At 41.6% G+C, this 15,801-nt stretch overlaps 1 protein-coding gene across 4 annotated transcripts in view; it reads right to left on the bottom strand.

Moving 5' to 3' along the window:
• IGF2BP3 (insulin like growth factor 2 mRNA binding protein 3) overlaps positions 1 to 15,580 on the bottom strand; it is a 110,446-nt gene extending 94,866 nt beyond the window's left edge. For 2 of the 4 annotated variants that reach the window (XM_050970339.1, XM_030235698.2), the window contains exons 1-2: positions 14,685 to 15,051; positions 13,363 to 13,423 (exon numbers count right to left, since the gene is read on the bottom strand). In XM_050970339.1, coding sequence (XP_050826296.1) covers positions 13,363 to 13,423; positions 14,685 to 14,859 — 236 coding nt within the window. In that variant the 5' untranslated portion in view covers positions 14,860 to 15,051. Of the gene's footprint in view, positions 1 to 13,362; positions 13,424 to 13,872; positions 14,093 to 14,684; positions 15,052 to 15,446 lie in introns of those variants that run through there. The other 2 variants (XM_050970338.1, XM_050970341.1) reach the window with 2 other exon arrangements.
• Between the last annotated feature and the right edge of the window lie 221 nt (positions 15,581 to 15,801).

Genomic DNA, 15,801 nt, shown 5'->3' on the forward strand with positions numbered 1-15,801 from the left:
AAAAATATTATTAGTCCTAGTGCTTAAAAGAACAAAATAAACTAAAAGGAAAATGAACAAATGCAGAGAGCAAATCAACACTTACAAATGTACAGCCACAGATTTCAGGCTCTTTCCAGTGTTTGGAGCCACTCAAAGTATTCAGAGTGTGTGTGTGCACATGCACACATGGCTTTCCCTCTGCATCCACACTGACTGAAACTTCAATTTTTATTACTGTTTTTCAGAAATACATATATTAATAAACTTTGCAAGAGGACAGCTTAGACTAACATGATAATGGAGCATTTGAAAGTTACTATGCTCATCATCTGATGTTCCTAGCTAACAAAGCCTAACAATGACCTGCAGGCAATTTGCTCACATGACAAAACTTTTTTTAATTAAAAATAATCTCTACCTTTCAATCTCAAGCCAAATCAAGAAAAATGTTAAAAGTGCTGGAAAGAAAAACTGGTTATTTTAAATCTTCTAGACCACACTAACAGAAAAAAAAAAGTAGAGTACTCCACCAGTTTTACATAAGAAATATCTAGTTTAGTGTACATTTCCCATTACCTTTAAAATAAGTAGGTTCTTCTGCCTCAATAGCTTCAGTACAATAAGCCTTGTTACCACAAGTCTAAAAGAAATTTTTGAAGTATAAATTGATGCATGCTGTAGCCAAGACTGCACGGATGCCAATTCTCACTTTGATGCTCTAGTCATCCTTCCACTAGTACACACTGTTGAACTAATGGAATACCAGCAAGAAGAGCACTCAAGTGCTGTCCCTTACTAATGGCAATTCCACGTGGCCTTAAACTGATTAAGTGACCTAAATCAGATGAGATATAACACCTTCACCAGAGGAGTGCTAGAACCCTTAGGGTTCGCACTATTACCACCAAACAGCTTCCCTTCCTTTCTCTTGCCCTGGCAAAACCCAAAAGTCATCAAAAGAGACCACTCTGCTGTTTGACTTGTCGTTTTTATGCTGACTGTCAATAGATGCAGAAATTTCTTTTTAAAATGTAATTGCTTGTTCTATATTTCTGTTACTTCTTACTTCTATTATTTGTTACTTGAAAAGAGAAAGAAATTTGGTGTATGGCTTTCAAACATTATTTTCACTTTTTTAGTAATTTTCTCTGAAAGATTCTCCTTCACAAACTCAATGCTATTCACTTGCACAAAAATTTTGTGGAGAGAAGAGCACCAAATGAAATTCTTTCATAGCTGTACTTTCAGAAAAATGTAACATGTTATTTAGAAGACCTGCACAGTCTCCCATCAAAAGATTTTATACCCTTGAAGTATAGAATGTGCCATCCTTCAGCTTGTACACAAAACTAAAGAGACACACCTTGCACACATAAGCAATATTTTTTGCACTAAGGTGTGATCTAAAGACCGGTTATTAAAAAAAAAATTAGCTTTCTAATTGACATGTTTTAAGAAGTTAAATTTATGTGGCAATAGCCATACAAATTTTTCCTTTTTTTTCTTTTCCTTTTTTTTTTTTTTTTTTTTGAGCAATAGGTTTGTTCAGGGTAAGTTTATCTACACTAGTAAATCCTCATGCACAGTAAATAATTTGTACTGCCATAGTTGAAGCATCACAGATGATGTGTAAAGAGTCCTTTGCAATATTTTATATTGACTTAATAGAAAAGCTGTTAATTATACCTTACATTAAACTTCATTTTTAAGAATTACCAAAACAATCTTCTGTGCTTTTGTCATAGCAGCTTTGATTAGTGCACACAGGCTTACATAGTATAATATATGAAAGCAATCCCTGAGCTTTCATACCAGGGCTTGATTAAAGCCTTAGAGTATCATTTCATTCTGTTCAACTGGAAAAGTCAACAACTAAAACTCAATTGTTCACTGACTTTAAATTATGCAACAATTCAATTCTACAATTTCTTTCAAAGGGAAGTTATTCTGAAAAATTGTTTCCATATAAGAGGTGTAAGTGTATTTTCTTTAGCAACCTTTACAATTAATATATATTAATTTCCTCTGCATTAATAATACTATTTTAAAAATCTACCCTGACTTTATGTAGTGGTATATAGAGCAATTATAGGATAATACTATCACCTTATAAATAATTTCTTTTTTTTTTTTAATTTCTTTTTCACAGAAAACAGGATGTAGCATCAGGTTTGAGGATGAATATCACAAACAGCACTGACTTTTTCACTGTAGATTTGAATACACTACCATGACCAGAGAACAAAAAATAGTTTACATTTCTGTACTGGAAAGTACACTCTTTACATAGCATTTAACATTGACAATGTTTTAGTTCACTTCACATTAAACTAAGCAAAATTGTAATTTTTGATTAGTTACTCTTAAAGAAAAGGTTTATATCATGCTACAGCTAACCAGTTAAATCCTGAGTATAATTTATAAGTTAATCACCATTAATGTCAAGATTATTTGCATTTAGTAATCTGCAGTTTTCAAAGACATGGCATTTTGCTGGGTATTTAAATTAGGATTATGAGCAAAGTTCATATGAACAAAGATGATAATTCCGACCACATTTAATAAATTATTTAGCAGATAATTAGTTTGGCTTTAGTTTGTATACAGATGTGCAAGCTTATTATCACACAAGACAGTAATTACTATCTTATTTTTACAATCATATGGTGCTGATTCATAAACAGAGATACCCAAATTAGGTGGTACTTGCCCCCACAAACAGATTGAGCTGCTTTTACCTGAGAGCACAGTTTAGCATAGTTTAAATATGTCTCTCAAAGCTTCTAAATTCAGCCATTCCACCTGGATACAGATATATCCAAATACTGAGGATTTCAGAACATTAAAAAATAGAAAAAAAGCTTAAGGAAGACTGTGGTGTTGTAAGGTCTTTAACCACAGATATAAGCCATCCTTCTTTGGGGGTTACTAACCACTTTTTGCTAACACTACTGCTTGTGCATCTTCTTTACTCCCCACCATCATCCCCCAAAAATTCTGTTTATTTCAAACCATGCTGGCCCCAGCTTTGTGCCTAGAGCTGGACTATGCAACAAGACAAAAGTACCAGTAACAACCAGAACCCGAACTACCAAAAACCCCAAAACAAAGCAACAGCTCCCTCCCCCTCCTCCCCCAAACCTCAAAGACATGCTTTAATACTTCACAGCCTCACACACATTATACACAGAGAGCAAGGGAAGTTCACAGGGCTGAATGTTAGAGGGAGAAGAGATCAGGGCATCTCCTCAGCCCCCCCAAACCAGGCCAACCTCTCCTTATCTCACCCCAGTCTCAACAGATAAGTGACACACCACAGCCACTTCCAGAAAACTATCACTGCTCTAATGCCATTTGTTCCCCTGGAATTTGCAGGCTTTCATCGTGGTAAAACACAGTTGAGTTTTGAACAGACTTTTCCATGCTTTGCCCTTTTTTTTCCTTTTACTGCCCTTTTCTCCCAAAGGTACCACCCAAAATGAGACACCTGGTGACACAAGGGAGAACTATGTCACAGAGGCTTTCTAGAATACAAAATCACATGTGATTTCTACCAGCAGTGAAAATCTAGTTTAAAAAGTTAATCTTAACTTCAACTTTGATTTGAAAAACCATTTTTTGAGTGTTCCAGCACAAAACACAGCACTGCTATACAGCGGGAGGCTGAAATAACCACACGTGCGGTTCTGGAGCTGAGCAGAAGTCTCAGTTTCACGTTAAGATGCTGAGCTTAGCGTGTGCAAAACCAGTAACAGTCATTCTGGGTGAACTCTGTGGATCAGGTGACATGAGCCCAAGGGCCAGGAAGAAAAGCAATATACATAAGCTTATTATTTGCCACAGAGGCAGGCAAAACCCAACCGCAGCCAGCGAATGAAATTCTGTGATTTTAGCGAAGCTAGTCAAACACAAAGGTAGAGCAATCCTTATAATTTCAAGACTTCAGTTAATGACAAGTCTTCAAACTGTTTTCCCAAGACTTCTTTCAAGAAAAAAATTGGTAGCTTCAACTATAAATAGGTTAAACACAATTCTGCTTGTGCTTTGAGTTCAATTGAACAACTGTCATAAAGCCCAGTTGTACTAAGGGCGTGTACAACACTTTTATCTAAAGCTTACCATTCTATGTTCAATGCAGAATTTGGGACATAGTTACATGTCAACAATCACTTCTTGTTTAAGACTAGCCAGTGCAAAAGAACGGGTAGAAATCACATGATTTATAAAAATCCTCAAGTGCATGAAAAGAAGGAAAAAAAGAAAATTTCTGAATAGAGGTGTATAATACATTCTAAATAAATACAATAAACAGCAACTCTGAGCAAGGCATCAAATAGAACAGGAACCCACCATTTGCTATTAGGACTCAGACCACCACTGAGGGGAAAAAAATCTTAGTATTTAATAAAAAAATATCCTCTACTTTTTGACTATTACAACAGTATGGGGTGTTTAGTTGCTTTAGGGGGTGGATTTCTTTTTTTTAAGTATTTTATCAGAATAAGCATTCTGATGGATCTTCAAATGAACTAGTATTAGCAGGACAAGAACAATTTTACACCATTTCTACTGAGTTCCAGAATTAAACTCTGAAAAGAAATTTAGTAATGAGTGCACTGTATTTTTTTTTTTAAAGCCAGCAGTAAGAGCTGTCCAACTCTCAATTATTTCTCACCCTAAGTTAAAAGTTCCTGTGCATGCAGAAAATTCATACAATCAGGTAACAAACAAGTAGTGAGATACTGCAGCACTTCTCTCAGGCCAGCAGTAGTGCCTCCTGATCAGCAGTGGCAGATTTTAACTCTTTGGTTAGCATAAAACCAACTTAGGCTGCTGCCTACCACCACCTAGAACTCATTTATATAATCAAGCTCCTATTAACAGAAACTTCACCATGTGAGAGCTCTTGCTGCTGATCAGCCCCAGCACCCACCGAGATCAATACTGCTCAGAGACACTCAGCATCAAATCCCTCTGGCTTGACCCTGGTGAACAGCTCCCTCTGTACACCAGAGCGATGGTTTTCCATGAAGAAAGATGTGATTCATTCAGGAATCTTGTTGCCTTGGTAGGAAAGACCCCTGTGCTCTCTACAGCACAAAAGTACATAGCTCTAACAAACTAGCAGCTCAATGGTGAGGGGTGCCTGTGCAAGCTGGTGTACAGTTAAGCAAAGTCATTTGAAAAATTATTTCTAAATTAGCCACAATAGTTCAAGATAGAAATTTTTTTTTACCTAGCCATTACCTGCAAAAGTTTGCCTCCAAACTTTCACCAGAAAATCATTTAAAGCATGTATATCAGAATTCATATTAAAAAATTACAATATTTACATTATAAATATAATTTATTGCCATAGATTAAACTACTACCTAAATTCATCTAGCATCCCACAAATTATGTTTTCCAAGCACTGTTCTAAAGAGACTCTTCTTTGAAATTTTTATTTTAGATGTAGGAGGAAAAATTGAACTATTCTTCCATTATAACCAGGAAGCCACCATCACAAAAAAATTTATGTGTATAAACCAAATAATCCACTCTATCCCCAAAAATAAATTTCTGGATTATCTGTTCTGTAACTGTTTTAAAACTACTGTTTACAAAACCCAAACAAACAAACAAACAACTGGTGTCTTTTGCCTTTTCTAGATATATGCATTTTCCCTATCAAAGCCAGAGACATTTTGTCAGCTCTGTTTCCCAGGAGTCTCCCTGCCACACACTGGGGATTCAGGATTACCTCTGATGGCAGGGGAGAGGGGGCAGAGAGAGTGCAGGATCAGGCCCTGGGATGAAATTTGTGTAGAGTATCTGCACAGCACAACTCACCCAGGGCAGGGATTCCCCCACCCCTCCCCTTGCTCATAGCCAGCCCTCCTGCCCTGAATGTTCCTAGAAAATTAGGACCTGACCTTGATCAATGCATGCTAGATATTTAATGAATAATTCCAAATCCAAGCCCAACAAGGTTTTTACTCCATCTCTGACTGGTCTTTAACATGAAATTTCAGGAAAATAAGTAACTGCAAATCCAACTAATAACTTAAGCTTATTATTTTTTCCAACAGAAGTTTTTGTTCACACACACTAGAGAGTTCCCTTTATTGGGAATTCTGATTTCTGCAGTAGAATTTTTAAGGCTCCATTAAGGTGAAGTGGGTTCCATTTTTTAGGGAACATGTATAAAACATGTACATATAACATTTAAAAATTAGAAAACAAATTATCAAAACAATAAAACACTTCTACTTTCAAAGAGGAAAAAATGTATTAGACACATGGCGTAGACTACATATTTTAAAATAACATTCCTAAAGTTCAGCTGAGCATGAAAGTTAATCTTTCAAAAGTGAACATTCAGCTCCAGTTGCGTTCAAGGGTATTGGTACAAGGGAAAAAAAAACCACTTCAAGAAAAAAACCACTAAAAAAAACTCCCAACCTTACTATTTTTATAAATTCTCCAGATATTTTTAGCTGGTTCCTCAAACTGCAAATTATTTTATGGTAATACAATTTTTTTAAATGCATATGTGGCTATATATATACACATACACACACACAAGAGACACACATATACATACACATTCTCTTAGAAACTACTGATTGGTGAGAAATAATGCAGAGGCTACAGTCACAAGAAAATCAAGAAAACCAAAAAATTTCAGATGGAGTAAAGCCCTTCCCAGCTGAAAATTCTCCATTTCAAGGCGGTTTCATTCCTGTACTTAGTCCCATACCCAAGAAGAGTCAAGTCCCTCTTGGACTCACTATTTGTGATCTTATCCAAATTTTAACTAAATTAAAAGCACAGAGTACCTAATTTTGCACGTGAGTGGCAGTTTTCCATTCTTTCAGACCTGCAAAAGGACAGTTTGAGTAGATGCTGATTCCCCTGCATCAGGCTGTAGGGGAAGCACATGGCTGCTGGGGCTGTGCTGAACAGGAGACATTTTATACTATGGGTTCCTCTTGTGCCAGCTGCCACAGTAATACAAGACAGCTAAATAACAATTAATTCTGTAATTTTTCATTTTGGAATTTCAATGCACTGGCAGGAAAAAAAATGGAAAACCACCTTTTTTTTGGCCCCACTCTTTTACTGCCTTTACACATACAGTATTTTAAGGTTTAGTAGGGTCAATTAATATTGATTATTATGCACTTCATTTGCTAAGTATTCCACTACATATATCAAGATTTTTTTCTCTGTAAAAATACGTCCATCTTTGAAAACACTCTCACAAACCAATATTGCAGATCTGGAAAGAAGCAAAACCAGGAGATAACACACAATTACAATTTTTTTGATACTTACCAAAAAAATACAGGAGCTCTTGTTCCCATACAGAAATTTTTCAAAGCCAAATCACATATTCCAGTTGATGACAAGGAACAACTATCACTGAAGTATCCAGATGGACAGACATGCCCAGAGAGGCTGGGTAGCACCAGCAAGCACTGGGCTAACTGGTCTCCCCAGCATACCCCCAACACAGACACACAGGGAGATTTTCAGATGGCACATCCAAGATATTTTCCTCATTTGGACAGCAGAGGTAACACTCACCCAGCAAAGATGCAGGGTGAAAAGGAATTCAAGTGCCTACATTTGACATGCCCAGGAAAAAAAGAATAAAGGAAAAAGTATGGAAGCCTGAGACTAAAACTATAAAATAATGCTCAAGTATTTGATTCCATCATTATTCTAGACAAAATAAGGGAAAATTATGGTTTTACCCTAGCTTTCAACAGTATTTAGCATATAACTTTACATAGTTCTATATTCTCCATCATTAGAGATGAAGAATAGACTCAAGTGGAGATAGATATTTTACATATGAAAATAAAAGTGCATTAAAATATAATGGTCTTGAAACACTCTAGAACTACATAAAGAACCTTGATATTGCTAAATGTATCAAACCAATTCAAAGTTTTTAATCCATCCCCATCTATATACAAAGCATGAAGTTGTCATCCATACTTAGATTTTAGAGCATTCCATTTTTGCAGGTGCTCTCTATCCATTTACTTATTCTGAATAATCAAATTCCAAGAATAAATTTTACTCTTCAAAGACAAGAAAAAAAGGTCCTACATCAATGTTGTCTTGTGCCTATATCACTGGGCTCATGTAAGGATGAACTCACCAGAAGAAAGAATGTCTAGCTGTGGTCCACGCCCCTATGTATTTTTTACCAAAATCCCAGAACAATAAAATACTAAAAGAGAAGATGACCCTAAGGAGAGGAACAGGTTTAAGGAGTGAAGAATCTTTTTTGTGAGGTTCCCTGAAGGACTAGCCCTGTCCATGGCTAAGGTGTAATTTAATTCTGTCTGGGTCCCTCTCTCACAGGCATTATGGGAAGCATCACATTTTCTGTTAGGCAGGTAAAACTCAGGCCATTTAAAAACTTTCAGGTCAAAACTAAGTATTTGAAGTCCACCCAGTAGCTAGCCAGAAGCCATAAAAGGACTCCAGCACTGTAGAGTCCTATGCTCTGCACTTAAAAGAGTGACTGAAATGAACACAGCCCCATTTTATAAAAATGCCACCTTCAAGGTCTCAAAAATGTGGAAAATGTTATTACCCCATGCTTGAAGGGGAAAAAAAAGGAGAAATGAAAAAAAAATCTTAAACATTTCCTGATCATATTTTTACTACCCTTGAATTACACTTCCAAAATGTTATTTTTTAATCTAGCCCTTTAAAATTTACCATATCTACGCACAATTTTAAGTCCACTACAAGTATATTTCTCAGGGTACCTTCTGTAGAGGGAAGTTAGCAAAATGAGAACAGGACCAACCTTTCAGGACACACATTTTCAGCTGTGTTTCATGTGTTCCAGCTGATTTTTAAAAACAGCAGCAAGAAGGGATTTTTTCTTAATTAATGATCAAACAGCATGAGGAACTATAAAAGTTAAATTTCCCACAATGTAACAGTTAACAGGGTTGGTGAAGATTATCTGGTTTTGTCAGAGCGACTCATTGTCTGTATAGGTAGGAATAGTCACAACTGGTGTTTCCACTCCAGTTGTAAAATTTCAAAGATGAAAACAAAAAAAAAAATCTTCTGTTCACATCTGCAAAAATAAATGTGGAAACAGAATAAAAACTTCAAATCACTATGTGAAGTTTTGCCCTGCACTCTCAGAAACACTAAGTTTGCACAAAGAAAAGAGAACAGATACAGCTAAGAAATGGCGTATTTTCTAACTTGTCTTCTTTGAGTATATTTCTACCTACTTTATACTTGCAGAAGCAAAACTAAAAATCAATGCCACTAATTTATTATTTTTTTAATAACTATGACCATTGCAGGCACCATGCATACTTTAGCCTCACAAAACCATTTCCCACCTTTTTCTGCACACAGGACACAAACCCTCATTACACTGAAAATTAGCAACACAATCCAGCTCCCATTTAATGGTCACTCCTGGAACACAGGTGGCTGCAAGGGGGACCTGGGACCTGTTTTCCTCACATCAGCCTTTGGACACCTCAGCATCAGAGGTGAAGCCCATCTGGCAAGCCACTGCTCCCCCCAAAGAGCAACATTACCTGTAGGGTGCAGCTCTGTCACCCGCTTCTCCTGCTCCCTTCCCAAACAAATCCCCCAGAAGAGACACAGTGAATTTCTTTTCTCAACAAAGAGCCCTCAAGGTGGGGAAAAAAATTAATTAACCTCCCAACTCAAAAAACACCTCATCATTAGCACGAGTGAGGTGTTTGTGAGCATTTTAGGTACCTGAGGGCCCCAGGAGCAGGCAGAGTGGATCAGGTCTGGGTGGGAAGCCCACCTGGACATGGAAGCCAGGCCGGGAGGCTGCGCCAAGCACATCCCCAGGTGCCCAGAGTGAGCGCCTGCCCTCCCCCCTCATTACGCACAAGTGACATCAGGGCCATTTGAATAATCAGATTGCAGCCTACATGGCCTTGTGAGATACCAGCTGCTCCTGGATTGCTCCGAGGTAGTGCCCGAGGCCTCGCACCACAAGTTCCACACAGGCCATGGGCAGCCACCACCCTCCTCTTGCACCGTACCGCCGCTTCCTCGGGAGAGCGACACTCATCATCCCAGTGGTGGAGTGACTAACGGTGCCCTGCCTTCCCTCCTGAGCATGACTCCCAATCAAAATCATTACAATCCCTCCTCTAACTTTTGCATAAAGTGACCTAAACCCTTAAATATTGCAATAGCCTTCTTCCACACCAAGGGGTCTGAATGCAGAAATGCTGCATTCCTTCGGCATTCCCTCGAGATTTCAATAGTAAGTCAGGAATCTACTCCTGAGCTTATTAAATGCTTTGCACCTCCCCCAAAGTAATTCCCCACCCTTCCATCAAGAAAACCTTGACCAGGGCTCTTTTTTCAACCACAGCATATGTCCTGGTCTGTTTTTTAGATACTTCCAGGGAAGTGGTGGGGGGAGGAAAGCCACACACAGGCTCTCTCCTTACTTCCTTCCACAGCAGGTAGGAAGGCAATTTTGCAAACCTGGGTGTGCCCACTTCAAATCAGAAGATCCAGCAAAGGCTGGAATGCAGTGACTACTGGGCCCAAGAATTTCGCCCTGAATAGCAAGCCAGGCACACTCCATGTCTTCCAGATTCAGCTCAACTTTATGGCAACCCTGGCTGACACCACCTCTTGACCTTCCTTTATGTGACAAGGATATGGATTACCAAACCCTTACCCTTTCCTCCTGTGCACCTCAGCTGTCTCTGGAGAAAGACACCCACAAACTACCTTTGTGAGTGATAATGTACACACTCTGGTTAAAAAAAAAAAAAAAATTAAAAAATAAAACAACAGAAACCCCCATAAAAATCGTTTTTAAGGAGGCTGTGAACTAGGAGTCTCCACAAAACAGCCTCAAAGCAGCAGAGGTCAATACAATGTATCGAATAATTTCATTGCACTACAAAACAACTTTTGCTCTTACGAAGTAGTCATTTGACCAAACTATTAATTGTACTCCCATGCTGAAAGACAGACTTGACACATCTACTTTTTTTTTTTTCAATGGCGTCACTTCTCCAGCCATATCTCTCCCACTGGAGAGCACAGGGCTCTTTGGAAAGCCCTTCCCGGCCCTACAGCGTGCACACGCACTGGGTGGGCCTGGCCAGCAACATCCCCCACCACACCCCAGCTGCTCCTACACCTTTCCCTGCTGCAAAAAGATACAAAGACTTCAAATAAGTTACTTTGAACCACCTTAACCACTTTCGCCAGCAATACTCAACATATGAAAACTGCGCTTTTACATGTAACTAACATCTCCAAATATGTGCCCAGTAAGCAATGTTTAGAAAAACAAGGGAAAAAAATCTCCCACTTTTTGACACCCTCCTTCCCCCCCTCCAAAAAAAAAAAAATTAAACATTTATAGAAAGAACAAGAGAGTCACTATTACATATGGAGGCCACTGAATGAATTTTAAGTGGCTCTCTGTATTAGATTTTGGGAGAGGGGGAGCAGAAACAAAGGGGAAGGAAGTACAGCCATGAGAAATACAATTTAATTTTCTGTTAAACAGTAGTATAAATCTGAACTATATCTAATGCATTTTAACAAGATAATGCACGATGAAACTGTTTTAACAAATAAGGGCTTTGGGAGAAGCAACACGGGTATGCTGAAACAATTACATCTGCAATTTTCTCAATATGCCTATATGCAGGCAATGCATGCCTAGAAAAGTGCTTGAAGTTCAGTGCAGAATTCTTTTCAACAAGTTACAGACAGATAAACATTTCTGATAATTGCTAATTCACAAATAGGACACGGCATCCAATACAAAGAATGGACTTTTACACCATTTCAGCTGGCAGCTGAAAGAACAGAAAAATACTTTTAAACACATTAAACAGTGATTTAAAAAACAACAACAAAAAAAAAAGCTGGGGAGGCACCAGTGATTTTAAATTTACCATTATATGAGTGTAATTAATTTATTTTCAAAAGCATAAATAGAATGCTCTTTGTGCAAGCTTAAGATTAACAAACATAACAGTAAATTTATTAGACTAATAGGAAATCATCAATTTTTAAAAGTCCCATAGAATTTTCTTCCAAAATCTAAAAGTATATTCCATCTCCAATAGTATTTTTCTATTAAAAAATCTATTAAATGCAGACTACTGTAGCTCAAAATTATATGCTTTGCATATTAAAGGAGAAAGAGCACATACACCATATTAATTTTCAATGAAAAGTATCAAATAAATACAACCATAGTCACATGCAATGAATTTGACCAGAGAGTGGTTCCCCCTTCCCTTAACTAGAGCAAAAAACCTCCATACTTTCTCAAATGAAGCTTTCTTCTAACGCCAAACAGATGATCAAACTTCTAATTCTCAAAATACCATGATACAATGCCCATCGAGACAGATAAACCATCTTTTCCAATCAACTATCTTAAAAAGACTGCACTTTTAAAAATAATCCTGAAATAGTAGAAGTCCCTTGTAATAAAAGTTTCACAGACAGACATACTTCCCAGATGGAATAATGGAGTGCAGGAAAAAGCACGTGGAAAGTTTGATCTATTTTTTTTTTTTACTCTCTAGTGCATGCCAGGTTTTCTATCATATAAATATTTGCGAAAGAAGCAGGCTGAATTGCTATAGGCAGCATAAGAATACTACTGCTTTATTCCAAATATTGCTTCTTTACATGAGGCCCAACAAAATTACTGTCTTGCAAAAATTAAACGTATATTTAGAAATTAAGGATGCATAAATCCTGTCCTTACTGGGAAGGAGTCCTTCTCCTGCTGCTTCTACAGACCAGCTCAAAATAGAGATGATAAAATCCTCTCAAATACAGATGAGACTTCTACTATGTGCCTGTAAAATGCTGCAGATTCCAACATGGCAGGACCAAAAAAAAATACAGCCACCAGTATATTTACAAGGTGCTTTGTGTTGCTGAAGCAGAGCTCACGTGCTTGCCCCTTATACAGTGCACAACACCACATTTCATTTCCTGCTAGCACACAGATTTTAACTCTTCTCATGGAACTTTAAAATTTAAAAATCTACACAATCATTTGCCATCAGACCATAATAACTTGCTTCTCTCCCATAGAAAGGTGCCTTTTTTTTAAAAAAATAAAATAAATAGTATCGCTGCTGCCTGACCAAGACACTACATTATAAATACGTGGGGTGATTCTAGAAAACCTCTCGGATTGCACTGAGTGCACGCCTGTGGGTTTAAGAAAGCGGTCCATTTATCTACAGGGAAGAGAAACACAAACCTAAGCATTTTTCAAATTGCTTCTCACTGGATAACTAAGGGCAAGGGGCGGTGCGGGGAGGGGGGGGCTGGGGGGTGTGGATAAAAATAAATTACCTTTGTCTTTTCGGGACCGAATGTTCAACTTCTATGAGTTTCCCATGCAGCTCCACTTTACCTGCCGAGATAAACAGAAAGGGGAAAATATTCGAGCACGGCCGTGCGTCCCCGTCTCCAGGAGCGGGCTCGCAGGGGTGCGAAGCAGGAAACAGGAGCGCAACACGTTAGCCCATTCATCGGCAGCCCGGGCAGCGGCGGCGGAGCGGGGCCGCGGCGCCCGCGAAGGCGGCACAGCCCGGCGCCCGGGGCCGCGCCGCTGCCGCGGGGGAGCCGCGCTGCCCTCGGCGGGGCCCCTTCCCCCGCCCCGCGCTGCAAACAGCCCGCGAAACGTCGTGTGCCGGAGCCGGGCTCGGCCCCGACTCGGGAAGGGGGAGCGGGGGCTCCGCCACCCCTCGTGCCGCCAACTTCGAGCGATTTTCTGCGTGGAAGCAGGCGGGAAGGGAGCCGAAGGGAGGCGCGGAGCGCAGCCCGAGCCCATCTCCTCCGAAGCAGCCTCTCGCAGCAGACCTGAGCCCATCTCCTCCGAGGCAGCCTCTCTCGGCAGACCTCCGCAAAGCCGCTTCAAGCGAATTTTTTTTTTTTTTTTAAGCACACAAAAACAGGATGTCGGGCCGGGAGCCGGCGCTGCTGGAGGCGGTGATGGGTGCGTGAGAGCAGCGAAGAGAAACCGAAATAAATAGCAGGGCAGCCCGGGGCGGGGGGGCAAGCAGGTCTGCCCCCTCCCAAGTTTGGAGCAATTCGGCGGCTCGCCCCCAGCCCCGCGGCCTAAGCCAAGCCGAAAGGAGCTTCAGCCCGCTGCGGGGGGAGGCGGCCCCTGCGAGGGGCTGCGGGGGAGTCCAGCTGTGCCCGGGGGGTGTGTGCAGCCGCTGCCCCGCGCAGGGCTCCGCGCCCGCAGCCCTCCTCCGCCTCACTGCACTCACCGCCCCCCCCCCCCCCCCACCATTGCAGCGAGGGCCCCCGGGCGGGCAGGGCTGGCCGTGGGGCTTGGAAAAACATGGGAACGGCCGCGCCGCGGGTCCCTGGGCCCAGGCTCCCGCCCCTCCCCGGCCACTCCCGGGGGGCCGCCGCCGCGTAAGCCCCGCGCAAAGGCTCCACGGGAAGGCCGGGCGGCTCCGGCCGCGCTCGGAAAAAAAAAACAGTTCCCACCTCACCTGAGGGCGGAGGGAACAGGAACCCCCTCGGCCCCCCTCAGCACCCCCCAGAGCAGCGGCGCGGCCCAGGCCGCCGCCGCAGCCGCTCCGCGGCCGCGGAAGAGCTTGAGAAGCGGGAGCCGTCGGGGCTGCGGGGAGAGGGCGGGGGTGGTGGAAGGGGCCGCTCACCTGAAAGTGCCTCGATGGCCTTCATGGCCCAGCTCTCGTCTGGGCAGTCCACGAAGGCGTACCCCGTCTTCACCAGGAACTGGCCCGAGAAGGGTATCTTGGAGTCCTTAAAGAGACTTTCCAGGTCGAGAGGGCTGACGTTCTCGCCGAGGTTGCCGATGTAGAGCTTGTTCATCTTCTTGGCGGCTCGGGGAGGCGCGCACCGCGGGCTGCAACCCTCGTCTTGCGAGAGGAGGTGGGGAGGAAGGGGGAAATAAAACAAAATGCGATGGAGGAAGGAGAGAGCGAGAGAGAGAGACAGGGAGAGGAAAAAAAAAAATCAGATCTGCAGCTTGTGTCCCTCCCTCTCTCTCTCGGGGTAAAAAAAAAAAAAAAAAAAAAAAAAAAAAAAAAAAAAAAAAAAAAAGGGGAAAAAAAAGGAAAAAAAAAAAAAAAAACGTGGCCAAACGGGAGCCCTAAGTGCCTGCCGTGCTACCCGGGCGCATGGGGGGCACGGGGGAAACACCCAGCGCCGGGGCCGCGGATGGCGGGCTGAGAAGAGGAAAAGGAGGAGGGAAGGGGAAAAAAAAACTACTTTTTTTGTCTTGCCCCCAAGCCCCTTTGGCAGCAGCAGGCGGACTATGAAAATGTCACACTACGTGCATGCAGGCGCCGCCTCTCAGTATTAAAAAAAAAAAAAAAAAAAAAAAAAAAAAAAAAAAAAAGAGAGAGAGAGAAGGGGAAGGGGGAGGGAAGGACGGAGAGAGAGAGAAAAAAAATTACTTGAATATTCCGGCTTTTTGAATGAGCCACGTGTTCAAACTACAAATCAACTTCTCACGTGAGGAATCCCAGCTCTTCAATTAGCGAGTGGATGGGGAGCACACACACTCACGGAGGAGGAGGAGGAGGAGGAGGATGGCTGGGGTGAAGGACGGGGAGAGGGGTGGGGGGAGGCTGGACAGGACAGGACAAGTTTGGAGAGGGCCGGAGGGCGGGGGAAATGGAAACCGGAGTTGGGTGGGCTCCGGTCTGCGCCGCCTCTGCCCTTCCGCGGGGGGAGTGCGCTCTGCTCGCCCCCTCCGCCCAAAAACGGCTGGGCGGCCGCACCTCCCCCCGTGTGAGCGGGGTGTGATCC

The sequence above is a fragment of the Serinus canaria genome, chromosome 2 (assembly GCF_022539315.1).
Source record: "Serinus canaria isolate serCan28SL12 chromosome 2, serCan2020, whole genome shotgun sequence".
Lineage (NCBI taxonomy): Eukaryota > Metazoa > Chordata > Aves > Passeriformes > Fringillidae > Serinus > Serinus canaria.